General features: G+C 40.0%; 1 protein-coding gene across 9 annotated transcripts in view; it reads left to right on the top strand.

Annotated features, from left to right (window-relative positions):
* Positions 1 to 26,875, top strand: part of MTCL1 (microtubule crosslinking factor 1) — a 133,747-nt gene that overhangs the window by 4,730 nt on the left and 102,142 nt on the right. For all 9 annotated transcript variants that reach the window (XM_058556692.1, XM_058556691.1, XM_058556696.1 and 6 more), the window contains exons 2-3: positions 6,081 to 6,305; positions 7,658 to 7,816. In XM_058556692.1, coding sequence (XP_058412675.1) covers positions 6,081 to 6,305; positions 7,658 to 7,816 — 384 coding nt within the window. The remainder of the gene's footprint in view (positions 1 to 6,080; positions 6,306 to 7,657; positions 7,817 to 26,875) is intronic.

Genomic DNA, 26,875 nt, shown 5'->3' with positions numbered 1-26,875 from the left:
CATGAAAACACAGTCAGAAAATCACTCTTGTCCCTTTACCTCTGATGAATCGAACATATTTGGAAGTATTCAGAAATTAAGGTGAGCAGTTGAGTTCAGTTATCCAAAGGCCTTTGCTTCTTTCTTAAACCAAACCCAGGCCCGTTTCTTAATGATGAGGACTCGTACTAGATGCTGCTTGTGAGTTTGCTCCCTGCCCGCCTGCCAGCACTGTGCTTTGCTTGAGTGCTCTGAGACAATCAGACAAGCCGTAGTGCTCATTGTGAACATATTAATTATGTTCTTTGTTTCCACAGGCTTTCCAAGAGGGTTTAATCACTTTGAGTTTATTGGCCTATTTTGAAAATGCTTTTCACGTTACTGGTGATGCACTCACAAGACCCCCCTGCCTGCCCCCAAAGAGTGTCCTGCAAAGTGCTGACATCCTGCAGGCCGGGCGAGGGTTGGTGTGGGGAAAGCCTGCTTATTTTTGCTCTGGTTTATCAGTTATTTCATAAAAATTACTTTTGGTTAAAACAAAAGAAGTCGGTGCTAGCTGTAAGAGCAGATAAGCAGATAATGTTGGATTCTTTGTGAGGAATGATTTCCTAAGGGAGATCATTGGTGAGGTCGTTTTGGTTTTCTAGGTGCAGTGCATCACCACTGGTCCAACCTTACCATCCTGTTTCTCCCCCGAGATTGTCTTTTGAGTTTCAAGCTCTGAAATGGTTTTGTTGAATTTGGCTGCCTAGATTCCAGGCGGTCAGCGTCACCTGGAGGAGGGGACACTCTGAGGCAAGACTAAGCAGTTGTCAGCAGCTGAAGCGCTTCAGCTCCTCCCTGCCTCCCCTGCCCCCTGCCCCTCCTCCCTTTCTGTTGGAAGGGTTAGAGTGAACTGTTCTTTCCTGACATCTCACGTTCCACACCCATTCTTTATTCAGCCGGTGGAAGAGTGGCTGTAATAATCTTAGGTGGCAAGATAATGGAGACCAGGGCCCACGGTGCCCTTCAGCTGCTGGGTGAACTGTCCCCTGGTAAACAATGGCAGCAGCCCCTGTGTCTTCTTAGCTACAGCTGGGACTCTGCAGAGAACACTTCCATTGTCCGGTGGGAAGTAAGGTGGATTATTTGTATTATTACAACAGACAATAGTTCCTGTTTGTAACTCCCAGAAGATGGAATTATCGCATCAGTGGCCAGATGACTGCTCCTACTGTCCAAATTGGGTCTATTTAAGGAGGGGTTATTAAAATAGAAGTAGTTATTAACTTTGGGTTTTTTAAAGGAGATTAAGATTTGAATACAATTGTCAGTCTAATCAAGAGTTTTCATCACTTATACATACTATGAGAGCGTGGATTCAGTTTTTATTTTACGTTTGTGGATAAAACTATTCTCATAAAGGTTTTCATCGTAACATTTCATTTGAATCTTGGTTTACTCTGGCGCACACATGCTCCCTCATTATTTCTCTAATTTGGCATATGTAGTAAGGTTGATTGGTTATCTGCAGGGAGAGGGGAATAGGAGAGCTTCACGCTACTTCAAGATTTCAAATTTATATGCTAAATTAGAAAAGTATATTTAATTAAAACTAGATTAGCTTTTCAATGAGATAATGATCTAACATTTAAGTATCTGACAGATCTGATGTTAATTCAATATAAAACTGTTGATTAAGGGCAATTTTTTTTCTTATAATTTCTGTGTATAAAAAAACAACAGGAATTTTTCACTTTTACTTACTATGTTTAAATTATATCTGCCAGAAACATAATGTGTTCTGCTTGATTTGGTCTTAAACATTTAAATGGCAGACATCTTTAAGGTTCTTTAATATAATGTTTTCTAAATTAGAGCATGCTGTCAGAAAATTATTATGTTAGTTTGAAAACACTATTCATCATGACCCTGATCTGAATAATCACAGTTTTTGCTTTTCAAACGTCTGCTGCCAGCTCACATGGTTTATAATTTGCTTTTCTTGTAACTTCTTTTCACTGAACCTGAAAATTGCTTTTTTCAAGGCTCTATGAAAAGAGTTGAAACACTGGCCTCCTCCCATCTCCACAACAGACTAGTGTTGGAAAGCCATTTAAAATTTCGGAATCTCAATTTCCTCATTTTAAAATGAGGGTATTAATATAGCTTTGCTGCACATTGCAGTGTTTTTCTGAGGACCAGTTGCAATAATGGATGTACTTGTACATTGGCAATGTCAAGCTCTAAATGTTAGCCTGTTTTATTATCTTACACTGATGTTGGGCTTTTAAAAGTACAATTTAAGGCCTGTTGTTGTTTCATGTGTCCTGGTTGTTGCAAATAATTTCTGGTATTTGCTGGAAAGAGTGTGAGTTTGGAACCAGACAGCCTGGGTTTGCAGTCTAGCTTCCATTTATTAGCGATGGGACTTGGGACACGTTAACCCGCATGGGTTTGGTTTCCTTGTCTGTAAAATGAGGCTAATATGTTCCTGGCAGGGTTATTATAGGGTTAGTAATGAAGGTAAAGTGCTTAATAAAGGAAATCTTCTGTTCTACAAATTTAGATAAAATATGAGTTATAAAAGCAGTGATTCAAATATATGCGATTATGGTCTCTCCCTAATTTTCTTTTCAGAGTAACTAATGTTGGTGTTTATTTATGCCAAAAAATATTAGCTGTTTACATCTGGCCTACTCAATGATTTGGAGGTGTGGGTTCATCTAGCCCTTCAACAATTTTTTTAGCCTGCAGTGGTGGTTTACACATCATATAACATATCCAGCATTTAACATTAGGGTCGATGAGGGCTCTCTTGTTACAAAGTCTGAATACTAGAGAACATTTTTATGCCTGAAAGTGGTATCTTCTATCTTCTTATGGCTATATCACATTTAAAAAATTTTTGTTTGAGTAACAGGTAATTTCAGGCATTAATGATTTTGGCTTTTATGATAAGCTTTCTAGAAGGAAAAGCAATCACAAAAAATTCCTTCCAGGAACAGAATGGTCAAAGTCACTGTATATTTGTATGTATATGTATACATACAGTGATTATTGCCTGTATTGAACTGTTTTTTATTAGTTACCCAATGAAACCATTGCCTTTTTTTTTTTTGGTGAGGCAGATTGTCCCTGCACCAACATCTGTGCCAGTCTTCCTCTATTTTGTATATGGGATGCCGCCACAGCATGGCTTGATGAGTGGTGTGTAGGTCTGCGCCAGGGATCCAAACCCACGAACCCCAGGCCGCCAAAGTGGAGGGCGAGAACTTAACCACTACGCCACCAGGCGAATGCAACCGTTGCCTTTTAAACTGTAATCAGACACAAGCGTGGAGATTAGGCTCTTTCTCCAAGTCAGATCCATCAGATTAATGGATGGGACCTGAGTGAAACTTGACCTTGATTTTGGAGATTCAGGACTAACTCTACTCTTCGTCAGAAGACTAACATCCACGAGGCCCATTTTAAAGCTTGTGGTCTGCCCTTGGTCTCCTCCAGCATGGGTTGGGTCGGGGGCACGGCTCCTACGTGGCGTCACCAAAGCCTCAGTTTGGGGATCGCATCAGCAACAACCTCTTCTTTGCTGGCGGTTGGCAAGGACCTTTGTGCAATAGCTGTGTTCTCCAGTCCCCTGAAAAACCCCGCCTGTCCATTCTGTTCATGTGTGTTCAACTGACCAGCTTCTGTGCTTGGTCCAGTAACTTCCAGTCCCAGCAAATGTTCCTGCCAGGAACGAGATTTATAGGAAGAGATGTTGTGAAGGGAAAAACAAGAGAAATGAAATTTGCGTATACTTCCCAACATTTTCAATTAAGATTTACCTTTCTTAAGACACATTAAAACCTCTTATATTTTTAATGAGGTTGTCGTCACTGGTACAGAAATTCTGTAAGAACACTTAGAAGCCAAGAAGACAAACATTTTATTCATTTGACCACTAGGAAGTTGGTAAAGGTTTCCATTCTCTTTGGTAGTCCATTGAATCTGTTTGGAGTTATGGTCAATTGAGTAGGCCATTCCCTTGATTATAGTAGTGTGGACAGAGTGGGGAGAATCTACAGGCTGGGGCTTGGGGGAATGAGATGCCACACCTGTGCTCTTTCCAGTAGACCAGTGCATACAGGTGAGGCTGGTGAGGCTGTCTTTAGCCTGTTTGTGCCAATCTGCATTTTTCCATAAGGATTCCCAGTTTATTTGTTAAACACTTGTTGTACTTAATCTTATCCAGGACAAAATACTCTTCAGGAGATTTCTTTCTGTTCAATTTTTTGTCTACCTGAGGCTCTGATGTTGGGAAACTCTTGTTTATTCTAAGTAAATCCCCAGTTTTAAGAATTAAATCTTGCAAGATTAGCAAGAGTGGCGAGAATCCAGGAACAAACTAAATAGCAGTACGAGAGCTGACCACTTAGGGTGAAGTTTGGGAGAGTTTTTTTTTGAGCCTCAATATTAATTGAACAAAATACATGGGAATGATTGAGGGTATCCTAGACTGAAGGCTTTTAAACCATCAATTATCAAATTAATCAGAAAATTCCTGAATGCTTTCTTTAATCTCCTCCTTCCACATTGCTCCTCTTTAAGATCTCTTATAAGACTTCAGTAGAATTTATATCTCATATACTGCAGTCTGTGGGTTTGGGGAGAATTTTTCATGATGAGGTAACAAGACTGGAACAAAGCAGAGGTGCAGTTATGTCCTATTTTGGTTGTCTTTATGAGTTGGTCCTTCTAGGTGTTGACCGATGTTCATGTGTATTCATTCCACAAGTATTTATTGAGGACCTACTGTGTGGCTCGCACTGCTCTGGGTGCCGTGAACGCAAGGAGGAGCAGACACTCAAGGTGTCTCCCCATGTGGAGCCTACCTGTCAGTGTGGGCGACAGACGATGAAGAGGAAGAAACAAATAAAAAGAGATGGGAAGAAAATAGAGCAAGGGGGTGGCTAGAGACAATGGGGTTGGGGGGAAGGGTGGTCAGAGAAGGCATTGTATTCCTTCCAATTTTGTGACAATGAGCTCAGCAAAGGGCGAGGAGGACCGTTTTAAGCAGAGGGCATAACACGTGAAAGTCTGGGAGCAGTCCTAGACCCTGTGGGACCAGCAGTGTGGCAGGGAGGGAGCTGGCAGCCGAGAGGCCCTGGGAAGGACTTTAAAGAATTTTCTCAGTTTGATGGGAAGCCCCTGACGGGTTTGAGTAGGGGGAGGTGGTCTGAGTTACATATTAAAAACAGAACTCTCTGGGTGGAGAAGGGGCTGTGAAGGAGGAGAAGCTGGAGGGGAAGTAGGGAGCCGCATGTGATGGCCTTGCCTGTGTATGCAGCTACTCCCTTGAGAGGGACAGAGGCAGGGACTAGCGCAGTGACATGGAGCTGCTGGGAGGAGAACCCCCGAGGGTGTTTGGATGTTGAGCTGACAGCACTGGACTGGCTGTGAAATGGGAGGAAGGAGGGGAGCCAGGAACAACTGTCCAATGTTTTCATGTTGGCGCCAGAGTAGAATGGAGATGAGAAATAAAGGATAGGTCAATGGAAAAAAACAAACCCATGTGTGTTTGAAATAATGCAGAAGGTTTTATCTTTAGAATTGTGAGTCACGTAGTCAATGCTGAGATTTGTATTGTGGAACAGAGTTTTAGGGACATTTGCAGGTGTAATTCCAGGGCAGTTCCTAGTTAAATCCCACTAAAGTTTCCGTTCTTTGAAGGCAGGGTCTGTCTGACTCATCTTCATATCTAGATTGTGTCTTAGAGATATAAGTTCAGGTAAGTGCTTGGTTTGAATCTAAAGGTTTAATTATCTGCAGTTATTTCATTTATGGTTATGATTATGTCGGGAAATATTGGGAGTGGAATAAATGCTGAGAGGTGGCAATGAATAATTGATGCTGGTTTCTAGTTTCTGGATCTATAAGATTTGAACAGATATCTGGTGATATTGTCTCATGGGAGAATTTCCAGAGGTCCCTGTGCCATGTCACACAGGTGTGGCCATAGGCCGGTGGGTAGGTGTGCAGGTAGTGAATATTTAGTATTGCGGAGCAGGGGTGGAGAGGAGACACCGCCCTTTTTTGATGGACTTGGCTTATAAATCTACTCTGTCTGGCTTGGGTAGGATGAGTTGGATGAACTCCGTGCTGAAATGGAAGAGATGAGAGACAGTTACTTAGAGGAAGATGTTTACCAGCTGCAGGAGCTTCGGCGAGAACTGGACCGTGCTAATAAAAACTGCCGAATCCTGCAGTACCGCCTCAGGAAAGCCGAGCAGAAAAGCCTGAAAGTGGCTGAGACTGGTCAAGTGGATGGTGAGCTGATCCGGAGTCTGGAGCAGGACTTAAAGGTGAGTGAGCGCCTTGATGGAATGCGCATTCCCGGAAGGGGCTGCTGTGGGTGGGATCCCAGACCTGAAAATGCAGCCGGCAGACCCCACCTACCCGTGGTCTTCATGTTCTCTTAGTGTTTCTGTCTCTCTCAGCGGATTGCTGCATAAACATTCTTCTTTCACTTTATGGCTTATAGGGTGTGTGTACTCATATGGCTTTGACGGCCCAAGATTTAAATGTGATATGAACTGGAATCTTAAAATCTATAAAAAGAAAGAAAAGAAAAGAAATCATAGTAATGAATCTACAATAAAAAAAGAAATAATAGCTACCAATTGGTCTGACAGTTGTGTAGAAATTGTAGAGAAACTCCTTCTAAAGATCTGAAAAAAAAAATCTATTGATTATCAATTCAGTTATAGTCAAAGACCACTCTGAAAGGTTGACCGTAATCACTTAACATTTTTATTCTTACGTAAGTTTCTAAGATGCAGAAAACCTCAATTACCATAACCCAAGTGAGACTTGTGCAGCGGAGATTTAACTGAAGGAGAACTAGGATCATAACTAATTGTCTAAAGTGTATTTCAGAACCATTGGCAGAAATGAGAATGAGGTGAAGAACCCCAGACTTTATACCATTCACTCTCTCCATGGGCAGCATAGGTTCTCTCATGCCCCAATTATCAAATCATTTATCTAGACATGCATTATGTATAATGTGCTTCTTATTATGGGAGTACTTAGGAAATCTCATTTGGCCTTTCATTGTGATAACAGGAAAAGAATCTTTGTAATTCTACCAAATTTATAAACCATTAACAAAGTGTCATTCAATGTGATATAAAGGTGATTTATATTTCTCTTGCAAAATCTCTTTCATCATTTCCTTTTAAAAAGTGAAAATGTTTAACTGCTGTAAACATTCAAATATTTTACCACAATAGATTATTAAACATCTACTGCATACAGAATTATTTTATTTGCTTTTTAGCAGGTAGATTTAATATTACCTTAGGAAACAGAAATGTTTATCTGTTTACTATTATTATTATTTGTAATTTACCATTGAAAATGTGTGTGCTTGGGCAGAATTGGCGTTCTTGGTGATATTCTGTAAGGAGATGGGGCTATCCAAAGTGGCCCTTTAATCCAGATAAAAGTCGTATTCTTTCTCATAATGTGGATTTTCATGTTTTGAACTAATACCCTCCTCCTTTAAAAATAAGTTTGCTTAATCTTGCCAGGGTCTTTGCTCTTTGTTGTAATACCATGTTACTTAATGATTCTGCCTCTGAAGTTGTTCGAGTGTACCCTTAGCACACAGAAAGCTTCACATCCTGATGACTATCTCTGCGGGTCAATGCAGGTAGCCAAAGACGTATCTGTCAGATTGCACCATGAACTTGAAACTGTGGAGGAAAAGCGTGCTAAAGCTGAGGATGAAAATGAAGTTCTCCGACAGCAGATGATCGAAGTGGAAATATCCAAACAGGCCCTCCAAAATGAGCTGGAGAGACTGAAAGAGGTAATCCAGACACGTACGGGGATTCCCCCTTGGGTTTAATTGTTAGGAACTTGGGACTCCAAGCGTCCCATTCTTATTGTGGTCTACATCAGGGATGGGCAAACTAGGCCTGTTTGTATGGCCTGGGAACTAAGAATGGTTTTTACATTTTTTTATAGCATTGTTAAAAAAAAAAAAATCAAGGAAAAAACCCAACCGCACAAAATGAACCTAAAAAAGCAAAGAAAACTATGTGACAGACTGTATGTTGCTTGCAAAGCCTGAAGTATATGCTCTCTGGCCCTGTACAGAAAAGGCTTGTTGGACCCTGGTCTAAAGCTGTTTTTTATAATTTCCGTTCAGATGACTGGCCATTAATTCCTTTTATGTGTCCAAGTGGGTATATTAATACTAGTATACGAAGTTAAGCAGTATCTTTTTTCTCAAGAGTCTGCTCTTCCAATGAGCTGGAAAATATGTTATGGTTGTCTGTTAAAGCTACGTGAACAGATAATGTGTGTGTGCTACCTATGTCTGTTGTTCAGCCAATATGATTTAAATGCAGATTTTTTTTATTTTTAGGGAGTGAACGTGTCCTAGCAAAGTGGTCTAGAAAATGAATGTATGTATGTATATATATGTATATATATTTTTTCATTTGCATACAGCAATGCAAATCCTGTTTTGTTGTTGACTTCCATTATAAGATTAAAACTGAGTATTTTCTTGGAAAATATCCTGCATATTGATGAAGTTAAAGACTGTTGGTTAAAGCTTTAAGATGATGGCTAAAGCCAGCATATTACCTGCTAAAAGCCTCACTTGGCAGTTCATTTTTCCTCCACATAAGTTTCTTGATTCACTCAGTCATTCCTCGTCCATCCGCCCACACTTAATTCAGGCACTGGACTAGGCCCTGGGGGTGCAGATGGGAATATGGCAGCACAGGCCCTGCCCTCAAGGTGTTTACAGATCCACTTGGCACACTGATAGCAAGACAAGTAAATTACAGCAAAGGAGCCAGTGCTGTAGCCTCTCTGGTTCCTCCCCCGCTCCCTCTCCTCACAACCATGCTGGCCTCCCTGCCGTTGCTAGAGCTTGCCCTCCCCCTGAAGCGTACTTTTTCCACACCCCCACACTGCCGTGGCTCACTCCCTCATCGCCAGGTCTCTGCTGACATCTCACCTTAGCCATGTCCCCTCAATACTTACACATTAAAGTTGTTCCTGTCTCCACCCTGGCCATCCCAATCTGACACGTGGATTTTGGTAAATTATGTGTATATTGTCACCACTTATCTGAAAATGCTGTGTGTCTTATTTCTTTGTCTTTCCACAGTCCCCCCTTCACTCATGTCTCTCTAGAACTCAAGCTCCATGGGATGGGGGTTTTGTCTCTCTGGTTCACTGTGGGGTCCCTGTGCCTAGAACAGTGCCGGCACATAGGCATTGTCAGGGACTCGCTGGGTGACGGGGGGATGCAGGGTGAGAATGTGGAGCTGTGTTGACTACAGCTTGCCTGGGGGACTCAGTGAGCTCCACAGAGGAAGAGGTAGATTCTGAGAACCTTCTTTCTTCATGGGACCTTGTCCCTTAACTTACAAACCTGCTTACCACCAGGACTGGAGGAATCTCTCCTATGATTGTGGATCCCTTCCCTCTACACTTACAGGTCCTGGTAATTTACTTCTCTCTTTTTCCTTTGGTCTAAGTTTGCTAGAAGGTGTGCCATAATGGTTTCTTTTCTTAAAATTTCCAGTTTGAGCCTGACCTTGGGGCTATAGAAAACAACTTAGAAGTGTATCTTATAAATTTTATATGTGTGCATGTTTATGTATAAATATATAAATTATGTATAAACATAAGTAAATCTATTTTAAGCAAGCAAAGGTTCTTTTGCACACATGTAAATGGATTTGTGTAGACCTTTGTGTCAGGTCATGACTAGCTCTTTGGGGAAAGCAGTGGTCACTGTTGCTCTTAACAACAGAGCTGGGCAAGTGGGAGGCGGGGATCCTCAGAGAGCTGTGATGTTGGCTCAGGCTGGATGTGAGGAGGGAGGTGGAGGGCTCAGCCCCTCCCTTCCTTTGTGGCTTAGAATTACTCAGAAAGGGATTGCTCAGTTGGGATACAACTGAGTTACCTCCAGAGTTGCAGTCAGACTGGTGGGGCTGCATATTTACACCAAACTTCTAGGTGAATCTTGAAACTGTCAGGAGTCTGAGGAGGGTGAGACGCTGATAGACTGTGCTGGAAGCAGAGAATGATAGGAAGCGATACAAGGTTCAAAGGTGGTGGAGGAGATATTTATTGGAAAATGCCAGCTGCGGTCTCCGTGAATGGGTTCTTCTTACCAAAGCCAGAACAAAATGCGCCAAGTTTTGCTTTAGGGTGAAGATGATATTTTCTCTATCCTGAGCCTTGCTCATTATCGTTCACCTCTGAAGTTTTGTAAATGGACGTGTCACATTCTGAAAAAGGCAAGGACATTTGGTGCGTTCGTTGTGCGTATCCTCAGATGACAGGAGGAGTTGCGGACGTGTATGTACCCCTCGGCCTCAGAGGAGGGTAAATCAGCGCATCTCTGCAGCCCTGTGGCCGCTGCTGGGCTTCTCTCTTAAGCTGCAGACTGTGTTTTCAGCTGCCTGGTGGACTTCTCCAAGATGGATTTCTCCTAGCACTTCACACTCAGTGTGTCCAGAAACAGACTCATCACCCTTGTCTCCACCCACACTTTCTTCTGTCTTTCCCATCTGTGTTAATGGTGCCACTGTCCTCTTCAGTCCTGAGGCTTAAGTGATGGCCATTACCCTTACCTCTCTTGCTCCCCACCCTCAGTTGCCTGCTCTGTGCTTTAGGTTCTGCTGTTCTGCTTTTGCAGTCTTAGAATTTTCTTTCTCACTGGTAGATGCTGCAGCATTGGAGGAACTTTGAAAATATACCAAGTAGAAAGAAGCCAGACATATTATATGACTCCATTTATAGGAAATATTCAGGATAGGTCAATCCATAGAGACAGAAAACAGATTAGTGGTTTCCAGGGGCTGGGTAGAAGGGAGACCAACTGCTTAATGGGCAGGGGGTTTCCTTTGGGGTGATGAAAATGCTTTGTAACTAGATAGAGGTGATGGTTGTGCAGGTACACTTCACAAGTCCAGTGTGAATGTACTAAATGCCACCTAATTGTACACTTTAAAAATGGTTAATTTAACCTCAATTATGGATGTTTACTTTCTCTATTCTATCCATCCTTTCACCAGTCTCCTCTCGAATGAAGATTTGAAGGCTGATACTATGCCATCACTACATTGAAGGCATGCACCACTTCTAGTCTCTCCCTTTTCGGGATTGTCTTCTACATCCCCAAAATCTGACCGTGTTACTCTCCACTTAAACAAACTTGCTTGGGTTCCCAGTTGTCTAACTCTTCAGCATGACGCAAAGAACCTTTCCTGCCTGGCCCATCCCTGTTTCCCAGCTGGGTTTCCCACCCCATGGCAGTAAACCCTGGTGTGACATGAAATGCAGTTGAGCAGGATGAGAAGAGACTATGCCTTCTGGTCCTGTTTGAACTAATAAAGGTGTGTCTTAGCAAAGTCACTTTCTGCATTGACAGATGAGACGACTGAAGAGGGCTGGCAATAATTAACCCACTGGAACTGCCCCTTCTGGTTAGCCAGCTTGCTTGCTTGCTTCCTGTGCCTGTTCACGCCATGGTCCATGCACCCAATCTCCCATATACCCCTTCACTTGTGCAAACTCAGAATTTTTTTCCTTTTTGGGGGGAGTATATTTCCTTTAACACTCAATTGTCTCTATGGTAGAATATCTCAAAAGGTTGAAAATGGTTAACCTTAGCTTAGTTTCAACTTCTTGAAGATTGCCCAAGTGTTTCCACTCAATAGTATTTCATTCTACCAAAAATTTTTTGAGTACTTATTATATGCTAGACACAAATAATAACTTGCCAAGTTAGTTGGCACTTGCAAGGAACAGAGACATATTCTAAAGTACTCCAGGGAACTCGGATTGTCTTTTCTTTTCTTATTGAGGTATAGTTGACATATAACATTATGTTAATTTCAGGTGCATGACATAATGATTTAATATGTGTATATATTGCAAAATGATCACCACAGTAAGTCTGGTTAACGTTCGTCACTGTACATAGTTACAAAAATTCTTTTTCTTTTGATGAGAACTTTTAAGATCTATTCTTTTAGCAACTTTCAAATATGTAATACAGTATTGTTAACTATATCATTATGCTGTACATTATTTCCCATGACTTATTTATTTATTTATTTATTTGGTGAGGAAGATTTGCCCTGAGCTAACATCTGTGCCAGTCTTTTTCTATTTCGTATTTGGGTTGCCACCTCAGCATGGTTGACAAGTGGTGTAGGTCTGCACCCAGGATCTGAACCCATGAAGCTGGGCTGCCGAGGTGGGGCATGCCAGACTTAACCACTACGCCATGGGGCCGGCCCCGACTTATGTATTTTATAATTGAAAGTTTGTACTGTTGACCTTAAACAAATAGACAGCTAGTTATTTCTCCAGCAAAAGCAGGTTTATTCAGGATCAGCAAAGAACTGCAATTTTGGGTTTGCAACCATGGCAAGCCATATGCAAGTCCCCTAGCAGCAAGGGAGAAAAAACTCTTTTATAGAGGGAAAGAGGAAGTTGGGAGGGCTATTGTAAACCCAGAGTTTGAGTTGTAGTGGCTTTTCATTGACTGAGTTGTGACAGTCTCTCATTGGCTGAGCTTCTTCCTCATCAAAAAGAGAAAGTCTTTCTTCTTCCTGTTGGGCTCTGCTATGGACATGGGGTGTCAGGGCTCTCCATTTTGGCTTCCCGATTCCAATTTAAAGAGGTTGCTGTTTATTAGTTTGACAATTTCCTGTTTTGATCGAGATCTTTCTCTGAAAGCATTGCTGATCAAGCATCAGGTTTTTCTGGTTTCATCACCTTTTATCTCTTGATGCCAGGAAGGACCTTTCCTGGGTGTCATGTCCCAGGTAGGAGGGAAAGGGCACAGACTGTAAACCTACTGAGGCCACATTTGAATAACAAGGAGGGGCAGGAGGGAGAACTCTCAGGCATTTTTCTTTTCTAAAGTCCATACGTTATCAAGATCATAAGCATTGGAGATTATCCGAAGCATTATGTCATCATCAGAAGTTTGGCAGATCAACTTCCAAGGCGTGGTCTGGACGTCTTGGGAAAGCTGTCTCATCAGATGTCGTCTGCTTCAATTCCGGGAAATCTTTACTTTCAAATCTTAACTTTCAAAACTCCAAGAGTCTATTTCCTGGAGTTTTGCGGCACCAGGGTCAGTTAGCAGCACCTGATGGGGCCTTTCCAGCGAAGTTGAAGAAAGTCCTTCTGGAAGTGTCTTTTCCAATAGATGAAATCTCAAGATTGCAAAGTATGATGCTTAACATCTTCGTCTCCCTAGAGTGCACTGTGAAAAGATTGCTCTACAAAACATGGTTATTTTTAATAGAAACAATTAGGCCTTTGGAATATTAGTTTTTTTTAATAAACTATGTGTCAAAAGAGCAGGAGCCAAGTGCATTGGGCATCCTCTGAATATTTCAAAGGGTGAGAGTTTATGAGTTCCAAAGGGAGTGGATCTGAGACTTAGAAGGACCGATGGCAATGCTTTTGGCCAAAGTATTTGGAGGGTCTCTATAAATTTTGCCAATTGAGTGTTAATAATGCCGTTAGTGCATTTGACTAAACCAGAGGATTGAGGGTGGTAAGCACAGTGAAAGTGGTGTAAAATTGGCCAAACAGTGCAGACTCGTCAAAGTATCTGACCAGTAAAATAGGTTCCTCGTTCACTATGAAGCTTGAGAGGAGTTCCCAGGTAGGGATAATCCTTTCCGAATGGACTTTAGCCACAGAAGAGGCAGTAGCCTGTCTGCAAGGAAACGCTTCAGTACAGTGAGAAAACATACAAACCATGACTAAAACATATTTATGTCTATTTGATGGGGGAAGTTGTATGAAATCCATTTGCCAAACCTCAGGTGATCCATTAGGCAGTTTAAAATGTCTGGGAACGGTGTGAACAGGCTTCCCTGAATTTTAGACAAATGGGACAAGTGAAGTAGGCACTTTTTGTGGCTTTGTTGATATTTCCCCACCAGTATTAACTCATGAATGCTATCATTTTGTCAGGAGACCAATGGTTTAATGCATGTACAGTGGTTAGGATTGGGAATGTTAGAGTCTCCAGTAGGACTGGGTTGTTATTTGGTCCAAACCAGAGCCTTCTCTTTTTTATAAAACCAATAATTATTGAATTTCCAAACTGTTTTTCCTTTATTGAGGCAAGTTGTTGGGCTTCTCTAGCTAGTTTTTCTAAGTTATCTGGGGAAGTATCCCTTGGACCATGCAGAGGTTTGGCTGTTGTTGGTTCCTTGAAGGGCTGCATTCCTTGTGGAAATGTCAGCAAGGTGATTTCCTTTAGTTTCCAGAGAGTAAAGTTTAGAATGTCCTGGGGTCTTAGTAATAGCTAAAGCAGCAGGTAAAAGTATAGCATCTAATAATTCCTGGACATTGGGACCATTTTTAATTTTATTTCCCTTGCAAGTAAAGAAGCCATGTTGCTTCTGCAACATTCCAAAATCATGAGCTACTTCAAAACCACGTCTACTATCAGTATCAGTGTTGGCAGTTTTGCCCTTGGCTAAAGTACAAGCCTGTGTAAGAGCATATAATTCAGCCTGTTGGGCTGAAGTAGCCATAGGTAAAGGTGCTGCCTCAGCAATATCAAAAGGAGTTGCAATAGCATATCCAGCACAATATTTGCCATTGTCACCTTTTAAATAAGAACCATCTGTGAACCATGAGAAATGGGCGTTACCCAAAGGAGTTTCCTGCAGATCATCAGGAGGAGTTAGGAAGTGATCTCTCAGTATTAAGGAGTCATGAGGGACTTTGTCAGTAGTGGAGGGGAGAAGAGTAGCAGAGTTCAGGTTATTACTGTGAGGAGCAGTTAACAAAAGGATTTCAAAGGAGGTGGCTGGCTGAAATATGTTGGGTGTGATGAGAATTCAGGAGGGCTTCTACTACATGAGGTACAAAAATGGGTAAAGGGGATCCCACAGCAATTTTCTCAGTCGCCTTAACCAAAAGGGCACTGGCAATAATGGCTCTAAGGCAAGGGGGTATCCCTGTGCCACAGCATCCAGTTGCTTGCTATAATACCCTGTGGGTCAATGGTAGTCCCCCTGATTTTGGGGAAGTAACCCAAGGGCATTCCCTTACCTTTCATATACAAATAGGAAAAGGAGAATCTGATAATTGGGTTGTCCAAGGGCAGGTGGGTTCATCAAACTCTCCTTTAAGGCCTTAAAGGCTGTTGTCCAGTTATTCCCATAAAATTGGATTGGGGTTGTTGTTCTTTATTAAAACATACAAAGGTTTGGCCGTTAAGAGAGAAATTGGGAATCCAATTTAGGCAATAGCCAACTAGCCGAAGAAAACCTTACATTTGGCGCTTAGTTTTGGGTTTTGGGAAACTTAGAACACCATGAAGCCTAACTGGATCTAGGTGTAGCCCTTGTTCTGATATAAGATGCCCTAAATATCAAATCTGAGTTTGGGCAAACTGCAGTTTCTCCTTGGTCACCTTATGTCCCTTTAGGCTAAAAGCTTTAGCAAGTGGATGCTGACTTCCTGTGAGGAGGCTTGGGAGGGAGAGCAAAGAAGCAAATCATCCACTTATTGGATCAAAGTAGAGCCGCTCCTTAGGGAACTTTATATCATCCAGGTCAGCCTTCAGGATTTGTGAGAAATAAGAAGGACTCTCAGTAAAACCCTGAGGCATTACTGTCCAGGTGAATTGTTTTCCTTCCCAGGTGAAGGCAAAAGTGTATTGACTACCTTCATCAACTGGAATACTAAAGAGGGTACTGCATAAATCAATTACCATAAAAAGTTTGCTTCCAGTGGGTATGGATGTTAGTAGCGTATGAGGGTTAGGAACAACAGGGTGTCAAGGAATAGCAATGTTGTTTATTGGTTGGAGGTCCTGGGCAAACCTCCACCCTCAGCCTTTGGGTTTTCTCACAGGTAAAATAGGAGTATTACAGGGACTAGTACAAGGGACAATGAGGACTTAAGCCTTGTAGTCCTCTATTATGGGCTTTATACCTTGAAGGGCTTCTTTACTTGTAGGATATTGATTAATTCTGTCAAGAGATTTCAAGGGATCTATTTGAATCTTGGTGTGAATTTTATCAATATGAATTGGAGATTTTGCCCATAAGGAGGGTGGTAGCTGAATCAATATTTCTAGAATCAACTCTAGTACTGTCAGAGATAGAGCAAATAAAAGATGTCAAAGGGTCATTTAACTCATCTGGTTGGCTGTTTGGATGGCTACTGTCTAATTCTAGAATTATTTCCCCTTTTTGGGAGAAAGAAATTCCAGCAAGATACTTTTCCAAGAAGTCTTGGCCTAGTAACTGAATAGGGGTGGAGGGACTAAAGAGAAAAGAGTGTGTGTCTCACAAAGGGCCTAAACAAAAGTGGGAATAGGTTCAGAGCAGGACCCTGTTGAGATTTATTAGAAATCCCCACTATTTGAACTGTTTTAGTACTCCGAAGCAGGGGCTGCTTTATAGTAGTGGGGTTGAGCATCAAGGGGGTGGCTCTGGTGTCAGTTAGGACAAAAGGAGATTCATCGCTAGTCTCGATAAATGCTTCTCCAAGCCAATTAAAAGGGAGGATTGGGAAGAGCTCCAGTAGTTCCTCGGAGCCCCGTTGTTGGGAATTTGGAGGACAGTGGAAAGGCTGATTAGAAGGCTGAAGGCACTTGAAGTGCTTAAATTTGTAACAATCTCTTTTCCAATGTCCTAGCTCTTTGCGATAGTAACAGAAACTAGGAGGTTTATTGGTTCGTTTAGGGGCTTTCATTTGCTGGAGTTGAAGATTAAGAATTTTAGTGGTCTTTGGGCCAGCCCAGTGGCATAGTGGTTAAGTTCACGCACTCTGCTTCAGCGGCCCAGAGTTCATGGGTTTGGATCCCAGGCGTGGACCTACACCCTGCTCATCAAGTCATGCTGTGGCGGTGTCCCACATATAAAATAGAGGCAGATTGGCACAGATGTTAGCTCAGGGCCAATCTTCCTCACTGGAGAAAAAAAAAAGGGTCAAGTATTTTTAAAAAAAAAAAAAAAAGAATGTTAGTGGTCTTTCTTTTAGGTGACTCGTCTAGAGTTTCAGAGGTTTGCCAGATTAACTAAATCTGGACTGGACATAGTTTCCCCTTCCATCCTGGCCCTTCTTCCTAGAAGGGGAAGGTCAGGTCAGCTCATTAATAAACATAGAGTTAGAAGCTACCTGGGGGGAATCAACATCTGGAGGGAGACCAGAATTTTATTTAAAAACAACGTGAAGTCGATTGTAGTCATGAACAGGTTCATCAGGTTTTTGTGCACAAGCCTGAATTTTGTTCCAATCAACAGGCTTTGGGAAAGCCCTAGAAATTGCCTGATGAAGTTGTCTAGTGATTGCCTGAGCCTGATCATACAACAGGTCAGCGGGCTGGTCTCCTGGTTGTAATTCTAGGGACTTATGGGATTTTGCCACTTAACAGTTTTCATCCAATGCTGGGCCTGGCCTTCACCGACGACGAGCATAATGGACTAGCTGATATAAGTCAGGGGAACAAGGTTGATGCATTTGAATGACTATAGTAAATTCCTCAGCAAATTCGTAAGGATCTTTGGTTACTTTGGGAAAATCTTTGACTGTGGCTTGAAGTTCAGCTTTAGTCCGGGGAGATAAGAAATTAAGGGTTTAACCTTTGTATCCTCAGAAGGCTTAATTCTAAAAGCACAGGTTCTGATAGGTTCAGAGGAAGAGGGAGTGGGGAGAGGTTCAGGAAAAAGGGGAAGTTAGGTGAGAGTTAGAATGGGGGCTCTGAGAATATACAGAAGGGGTAGACGGTATGGAAGGGGACAAGGAACATGGTGCTGAAGAAGGGGCCTGAGCACGAGGAGCCGGAGGAGAGGAACATGAAGCTTCGGAAGCCATTTTATCTTTCTTTAATCGTTTATTTGCCTCAGTTAATCTTAAAATTTTATTTTGCAAAGAGGCCATTTTAGACTCTTGATAACATTTGAAAGTCTCAAAATACCAATCAAAATAGGCGTTCCATTCAGTTTTGGAAATTACAGGGCTATGGTTGTCCAATTTGGTTTAAGAAAAGTAAGTTTGGGGAGGTCAGTAATTCCCCATAATGGCCATTGATTTTCTAAATTACTTCTGGTTAAATCGGTCCATTTAGTTAGAAATGAGCATGAGGGATTACCGCGGTTTTTAAACGTAAAAGTGGCCAGGGTCCCTGTAGAGGGGGCACCCTCAAAATATTTAGAATACTGAGATCTCATTTCTTAGAGGTTTTTCTCTAGAGCAAAGGAATAATTCTCAAACAGCCTAAACAGCTCAAACAGCTTGAACAGCTCTAATAGCCTACAGGCTTAATACCAGCCAGTCCCAATAGAACAGTCTAATTTCACTAAGACAGACCAGAGGTCAAATCAAGGCAGTTCCAAAGAACAATGCAATTCCAAAGAATAGTTTAGTTCCAAGGTTGATCAACGCAGTTCCAGGGGACAGTCTGCTCCCAACAGAGTCAGGCCAAAGGCTGGACCACTATGGTTCCAACGAATAGTCCAGAAGTCGGACTGAAGGCTAACTAGTTCCAAGTATGGGAACATTCCAGTTCCAAAAGGAATTGGACGAAAAGGTAGCGCACTTCAAAGAAACGGCCTGAGTCAAAGAGTCAGGCCAAAGTGCTGCCCGAGTCCTTGCGACAAACAAGGCCTTAACCAGAAAAGAACGAAGGCTCAGAACAGATCTCACATAAGCCTGGAGAGCCTCAAATGCAGAGTGCTGAAGCTCGGATCCAAAAGAAAGACTTACTCTCAAACTCCAGGGTGGATGAGAAAAGCAAGGAGCTCAGTGGGCTCTGTTGTGGGTACCACACCTGTTTGCTCACCAGCCTTGGAGTCATTGGGGGTCTTCTCTGGGTCCCTGTACGGGCCACCATAATGTTGACCTTAAACAAATAGACAGCCAATTATTTCTCTAGCAAAAATGGGTGTATTTGAGGTTAGCAAAGAACTGCAGTTTGGGATCTGCAACCATGGCGAGCCACGTGCAAGTCCCACAGGGGCAAGAGGGGACAAACTCTTTTATGGAGGGCAGAGGAAGTTGGGAGGGCTGTGGTATACCAAAAGTTCCAGGTGTAGTGGCTTTTCATTGGCTGAGTCGTGACAGTCTCTCATTGGCTGAGCTTCTTGCTCGTCAAGAAGAAGTCTTTCTTCTTCCTGTTGGGCTCTGCTATGGACATAGGGTATGAGAGCTCTTCCTTTTGGCTTCCCAACTCCAATTTAATGAGTTTTCTGTTTATTAATTTCCACAGTATCTTTTGATCCTTTTCACCTATTTCACCACCCCCCATACCATCCCCACCCCAACCCCTGGACTGTTGAATGGAACCACAGGAACCGACTAGCAGTCAGATAGCCCTTGTGGGACATCTTTCATCACCATTCAGGATATGATATTGATTCTCTGGGTTTGGTTGAAACTTTTTTTTTTTAGATATATGTTTTATTTATAACTTTTTTTTTTCTTTCTTTTTTTTTTTTTTGGTGACAAAGATTAGCCCTGAGCTAACATCTGTTGCCAATCCTCCTCTTTTTTGCTGAGGAAGATTGGCTTGAGCTAACACCTGTGCCCATCTTCCTCTATTTTGTATGTGGGACGCTGCCACAGCATGGCTTGATAAGTGGTGTGTAGGCCTCACCAGGGATCCGAACCTGCAAAGCACCGACCGCTGAAGCAGAGCACGTGAGCTTAACCACTATGCCACTGGGCTGGCCCTTGGTTGAAACTTCTTTTGTGCCTAGTAAATGGTCAGATTTTGTAAATATTTCTTGAGTGCTTAAGAAGAATGTCTGTGCTCCAATTTTGGGGTGAAGACTTTAATATAAATTGATTGGGTTGAAGACTTTCAAACTTTAACTATAACCCACAGCAAGAAGTACATTTTATGTCATCACTCAATATACAAACATAAAGATTTCACAAAATAATGCTTATCTTTGCCATATGGGATACATTCTGATATTTTCAATTCTATTCTGTTCTGTTTTTAATGGTGGTTATAAGTTTGATTTCTAGTCCATTAGTGGATTTTGCTGCAATTTGGAAATTGTGTTGTTCAGATTTTCTGTACCCTTTATAGTTTTGTTTTGTCTGGTAAGTATATCTATTTAGGATAAAGTTATGTTAAAATCACCCATTATAATTTTTGTATTTAATTTTTCTACTTGTAATCTGTCTCATTTTTCTTTATATATTTTGAATATAAATGCATACGTATTTAGAACTATTCTTTGTGAATTGTTCCCTTTATTATTTGATAATGACCTCTTTATTCTAATGTATTGCTTTTTTGCTGTCAAGTTTACTCTGTCTGCTTTTATTATACCAAATTTGTTTTGGTTAGTATTTGCCTGGTATAGCTTTTCTGTGATTCCTTTAGTTTCTATTTTTCTATGTCATTATGGTTTAGGTATCTTTGTTGTGAATGGACTATAGCTACCTTTTTAAAAATGAAATCTGAGAATCTGTTTTTTTTAAACTTGCGAATTTACCTTTATCGTGGTTATTTATTTTATGTGTTTTATATTCCATTATTATATTTATATTTATATTATATATGTGTTTTAATTTATTTCTATCATTGTATTTTATGTTCTTTATATTCCGTGACTTTTCTTTGTTTCCTTTTTCTATGTTGATTTCTCTTTGATTGATTGAATTTCTAATTCTCATGTTCTCTCTCTTGGTTAGAAAGTTATATATTCTATTACTGTTATTCTGATGATTACTCTTACATATTTAACATGCATGTTTGAGTTAACATCTAAAACTGATCGTTAGCTCTATTCTTCTCCTGAATAATACATGCATCTTAGAAAGCTTCAACTGCAGTCAACTCCGGTCTTTCATATAATTGTTATCTAGTATCATTGTTTCATCTTTTTGAAATCATCCACCCAAGTTGACTAATTTAATAGTTAATGCTTATTTAGATTCATTTACACAATTTCCAGTCTGTTAACATTGCTTCTTGAGTGTTACTCCTTCCTTCTGAGTTCAGTTTTCTTCTCACTGATCTATTAATATATCCTTTAGTATTTTTTTTTTTCAGTAAATGATGATGTGTGAAATGCTTTTATTTTATACTCAGTCTTGAGAGATATTTAGTTGGGCATAGAATTCTAACCCTTTGAAGATAATATTTTTATTATCTTTGGCTCTATTTTGCTATCAAGAGTTCTGCTGTCAGATAATTCTCATTTTTGTAGATGCTCTGTCTTTACTTCCTGGTTACTTTTATACTTTTCTCTTTGTGTTTGGTATTCTGTAGTTTCAGTCAAATGAATATAGATTTATTTTTGTTTTACTCAACACTCATTGTCAATCTTAGTGTTTATGTCTGTCGTGAAATCTGGAAAATTCTCACTCTTTGAATAGTATTCAGTGGTGAAATTCTCACTTTGAATAGTGTTTCTTCCCCATTCTCTATTTCTTCTAGAATTCCTGTTACTCTTCTGTGGGACCTTCTTATGTTGGCCATTCTTATTCCATCCTCCATCTCACCTCACTGTTCTTTTTAAAAATCTTTTTATTTCTCTATACTACATTTTGGATAATTTCTTCCTTTCTTGTCCAAGTTACTAATTCTTATTCTTCCCTTTTTTTTTTTTTTTTTTTGCTGAGGAAGATTAACCCTGAGCTAACATTTGTGCCAGTCTTCCTCTGTTTTTTAGTACGTGGGCTGCCAGTACAGCATGGCTGCTAATAGAGCGTTGTAGGTCTGCGCCTGGGAACCGAATGTGGGCCGCCAGAGTGGAGCATGCTGAGCTTACCCACGAGGGGCTGGCTCTACTAATTCTCTTCTTTACAAAAGAATTACTGTTTTATTCATTCACTAAGTTTTCATTTCAATGAGTTGACTTTTCATTTCTAGAAGTTTTAAAAATTTGCTTGTTCTTTTTCTTAGAGCTTCTTCTTTCCTCATCATCTCTTATTTCTTCTTTTAAATCTTTAAACATTTTAAAGTTATAGTCTCTTTCAGTTTGTTCTGTTATCTTGACTTCTTGGTGTTACTAATCCTTCTGTCAGATCTGCTGACTCACTCAAAGTGGATTTTATTTTGAGCTCTTCTTTTTTTAATAATTCAATTTATTTAAACTGAAAAAACCCCAAAACAGTTCACCCATTTCTCCCATCTCCCACTCTCCTCCTCTGGCAACCACCAATCTGTTCTCTGTATCTATGAGTTTAGTTTTTTAATCTTATATTTTATTTTCTATATTCCACACAAAAGAGAGATTATACAGTGTGTGTCTTTGTCTGTCTGACTTATTTCACTTAGCATAATGCCCTCAAGGTCCATCCATGTTGTTGCAAATGGCAAGATTTTATTCTTTTTTATGGCTGAATAATATTCCTCTGTGTGTGTGTGTGTGTGTGTGTGTGTGTGTGTGTGTGTGTACACACATACATACATACATAGCACAATTTCTTTATCTATTCATCCATCGATGAACACTTAGGTTGTTTCCATATCTTGGTTATTGTAAATAATGCTGCAGTGAGCATGGGGTGCATATATCTTTTTGAGTTATATGTTTTGTTTTCTTCAGATAAATACCCAGAAGCGAAATTACTGGGTCATATGGTAGTTATATATTTAATTTTTTGAGCAACCTCCATGCTGTTTTCTTTTTTCTGAGGAAGATTGGCCCTGAGCTAACATCTATTGCCAATCTTCCTCCTTTTTTCTCCCCAAAGCCCCAGTAGATAGTTTTATGTCATAGTTGTACATCCTTCTACTTGCTCTATGTGGGACACTGCCTTAGCATGGCTTGATGAGTGGTGCATAGGTCCACGCCCAGGATCCAAACCGGCGAACCCCAGGCCGCCAAAGTGGAGCGTGAGAACTTAACCACTGTGCCACTGGGCTGGCCCCTATACTGCTTTCTTAGTGGCTGTACCACTTTGCATTCCCACCAACAGCACATAAGGGTTCCCTTTTCTCCACATCCTTGCCAACGCTTGTTATTTCTAGTCTTTTTGATAATGACCATTGTAACAGGTATGAGGTGATATCTCACTGTGGTTTTGATTTGCATTTCTCTAGTGATTAATGATGTAGAGCATCTTTTCATGTCCCTGTTGGCCATCTGTCTGTCTTTTTTAGAAAAATGTGTCTTCAGATCTTCTGCCCATTTTTTAATTGGATTATTTGTTTTTTTCCTATTGAGTTGTATGAGTTCTTTATGTATTTTTAGTATTAGCCCCTTATCAGATATATGATATGCAAATACTTTCTCCCATTTCGTGCTTTGCCTTTTTATTTTGTTGATGGTTTCTTTTGCTGCGCAGAAGCTTTTTAGTTTGATGTAGTTCCACTTTTTTATTTTTGCTTTTGTTGCTTTTGCTTTTGGTGTCAGATTTTAAAAATCAGCGCCAATGTCAAGGAGCTTACTGCTTGTATTTTCTTCTAGAGTTTTATGGTTTCAGGCCTTATGTTCAAGTCTTTAATCCATTTTGAGTTAATTTTTGTGTATGGTGTAAGATAGTGGTCTAGTTTCATTCTTTTGTAATTGGCTGTCCAATTTTCCCAACACCATTTATTGAAGAGACTGTCCTTTCCCCATTGTATATTTTTTGCTCCTTTATTGTAAATTAATTGACCATATATGTGTGGGTTAAATTCTGGGCTCTCTATTCTGTTCCATTGATTTCTGTGTCTGTTTTTATGCTAATACCATACTGTTTCAATTACTATAGCTCTGTAATATAGTTTGAAATCAGGGAACTTGATGCCTCCAGCTTTGTTCTTCTGTCTCAAGATTGCTTTGGCTGTTTGGCGTCTTTTATGGTTCCATACAAATTTTAGGACTTTTTTGCTCTATTTCTGTGAAAAATGCCATTGGAATTTTCATAGGGATTGCATTGAATCTGTATATTTGTTTGGGTAGTATGGACATTTTAACAATATTAATTCTTCCAGTCCAGGATCACAGAATATCTTTCCATTCATTTGTGTCTTCTTCAGTTTTTTTCATTAATGTCTTGTAGTTTTCAATATACAGGTCTTTCACTTCCTTGGTTAAATTTATTTCCAGGTATTTTATCCTTTTTGATGCCATTATAAATGGGATTGATTTATTAATTTCTGTTTCTGATAATTCATGGTTAGTGTATAGAAATGCAACAGATTTTTTGTGTATTGATTTTGTATCCTGCAACTTTACTGAATTCCTTTGTTAGTTCTAACAGTTTTTTGATGGAGTCTTTAAGGTTTTCTATATATAATATTATGTAATATCATCTGCAAGTAGTGACAGTTTTACTTCTTTTTCTTCGATTTGGGTGCCTTTTATTTTTTGGGAGCCTAATTGCGCTGGCTGGGACTTCCAATACTATGTTGAATAAAAGTGGTGAGAGTGGGCATCCTTGTCTTGTTGCTGATCTTAGAGGAAAAGCTTTCAGCTTTTCACTGTTGAGTACAATGTTAGCTGTCGGCTTGTCACATACGGCCTTCATTATGTTGATGTACGTTCCCCCTATTCCTGCTTTGTTGAGAGTTTTTATCATAAATGGATGTTGCATTTTGTCGAATGCTTTTTCTATATCTATTGAGATGATTATATGATTTTTATCCTTCATTCTGTTAAAGTGGTGTAGCGCATTGACTGATTTGTGGATGTTGAACCATCCTTGCATCCCTGGAATAAATCCCACTTGATTGTGGTGTATGATCCTTTTAATGTACTGTTAAATTCAATTTGCTAATATTTTGTTGAGGATTTTTGCATCTACATTCATCAAAGATATTAGCCTCTAATTTTCTTTTCTTGTGGCATCCTTGTCTGGTTTTGGTATCTGGGTAATGCTGGCCTCTTAAAATGATTTGGAAGTTTTCTTCCCCTCTTTTCTCTTTTGTGGAAGAGTTTGGAAAGTATTGGTATTAATTCTTCTTTCACTGTTTGGTAGAGTTCACCAGTGAAGCTGTCTGGTCCTGCACTTTTGTTTGTTTGGAGGTTTTTGATTACTGATTCAATCTCCTTTCTAGTAATTGATCTGTTCAGATTTTTATTTCATCTTGATTTAGCCTTGGCAGGTTGTATGTTTCTAGGAATTTATCCATTTCTTCTAGGTTATTCCAATTTGTTAGTTTATAATTGTTCATAGTAGTCTCTTAGGATCCTTTGCATTTCTGTGATATCAGTCGTAACATCTCCTTTTTCAGTTCTGACTTTATTTGAGTCCTCTCTCATTTTTTCTCGGTGAGTCTAGCTAAAGGTTTGCTTATTTATCTTTTCAAAGAACTGGGTTTTAGTTTCGTTGATCTTTTTTATTGTCTTTTCAGTCTGTATTTCATTATTTCCGCTCTAATCTTTGCTATTTCTGTCCTTCTACTAACTTTGGACTTCGTTTGTTCTTTTTTTTCCTAGTTCCTTGAGGTGTAAAGTTAGGTTGTTTATTTGAGCCTTTTCTTGTTTCTTGAGGTAGGCATTTGTTTCTATGAATTTCCCGCTTAGAACTGCTTTTGATGAATCCCATAAATTTTGGTATGTTCCATTTCCATTTTCATTTGTCTCAAGATATTTTTTGATTTCTCTCTTGATTCTTTTGTTTTGACCCATTGGTTGTTCAATAACATGTTGTTTAATCTCCATGTACTTGTGAATTTTCCAGTTTTCTTCATGTAATTAATATCTAGGTTCATACCATTGTGGTCAGAAAAGTTGCTTGATATTATTTCAGTCCTCTTAAATATATTAAAACTTATTTTGTGGGCTAACATATGATTTGTCTTGGAAAAGGTTCCATGTACACTTGAGAAGCAGGCGTATTCTGTTGCTTTTGTTTTTTTTTTTTAACTTATAATTTTTATTTATTTATTTATTTTCCCCCAAAGCCCCAGTAGGTAGTTGTACATCATAGTTTCACATCCTTGTAGTTGCTGTACGTGGGACGCGGCCTCAGCATGGCCGGAGAAGCGGTGAGTCAGTGCGCACCCGGGATCCGAACCTGGGCCACCAGCAGCGGAGCGTGCGCACTTAACCGCTAAGCCACGGAGCTGGCCCTGTTGCTTTTGAATGGTATGTTCTGTATATGTCTGTTAAGTCCATTTGGTCTAATGTGTTGTTTGTGGCCGATGTTTCCTTATTGATTTTCTGTCTGGATAATTTATCTGTTGATGTGAGTAGGGTATTAAAGTCCCCTCCTATTATTGTATTGCTGTTTCTCCCTTCAGGTCTGTTAATATTTGCCTTATATATTTAGGTGCTCCTATGTTGGGTGCATAAATATTTACAAATGTTATATCTTCGTGTTGGATTGACCCCTCTGTCATTATGTGATACCCTTCTTAGTCTCTTGTTACCGTCTTTGCTTTAAAGTCTGTTTTATCTGATATAAGTGTAGCTACTCTAGCTTTCGTTTGGTTTTCATTTGCATGGAAGATCTTTTTCCATCTCTTCATTTTCAGTCTGTATGTATCCTTACATCTAAAGTGAGTGAGTCTCTTGTAGGCATTATATAGATGGGTCTTCTTTTTTTATCCATTCAGCCACTCTGTGTCTTTTGATTAGAGAATTTAGTCCATTTACATTTAAAATAATTATTGATAGGTATGTGCTTATTGCCATTTTTTAAATTATTTTCTGGATGTTTTTATAGTCCTTGTCGGTTCCTTTCTTCTTCTCTTACTCTCTTCCTTTGTGGTTTGATGACTTTCTTTAGTGGTATGCTTATATTTCTTTCTCTTTATCTTTTGTGTATTTACTATAGGTTTTTGCTTTGTTGTGACCAAGAGGCTTACATATATTAACTTACATCCATAACAGTCTGTTTTAAGTTGATAACAACTTGTTTGATCCCATGGTAAAGCTCAACATTAGTACTCCCTCACCCACATTTTATATATATATATATTTTTTTTTTGTGAGAAAGACTGGCC

Source organism: Diceros bicornis, chromosome 16, assembly GCF_020826845.1.
Source record: "Diceros bicornis minor isolate mBicDic1 chromosome 16, mDicBic1.mat.cur, whole genome shotgun sequence".
Taxonomy (NCBI): Eukaryota; Metazoa; Chordata; class Mammalia; order Perissodactyla; family Rhinocerotidae; genus Diceros; species Diceros bicornis.
This window is presented reverse-complemented; position numbering and strand designations above follow the sequence as displayed.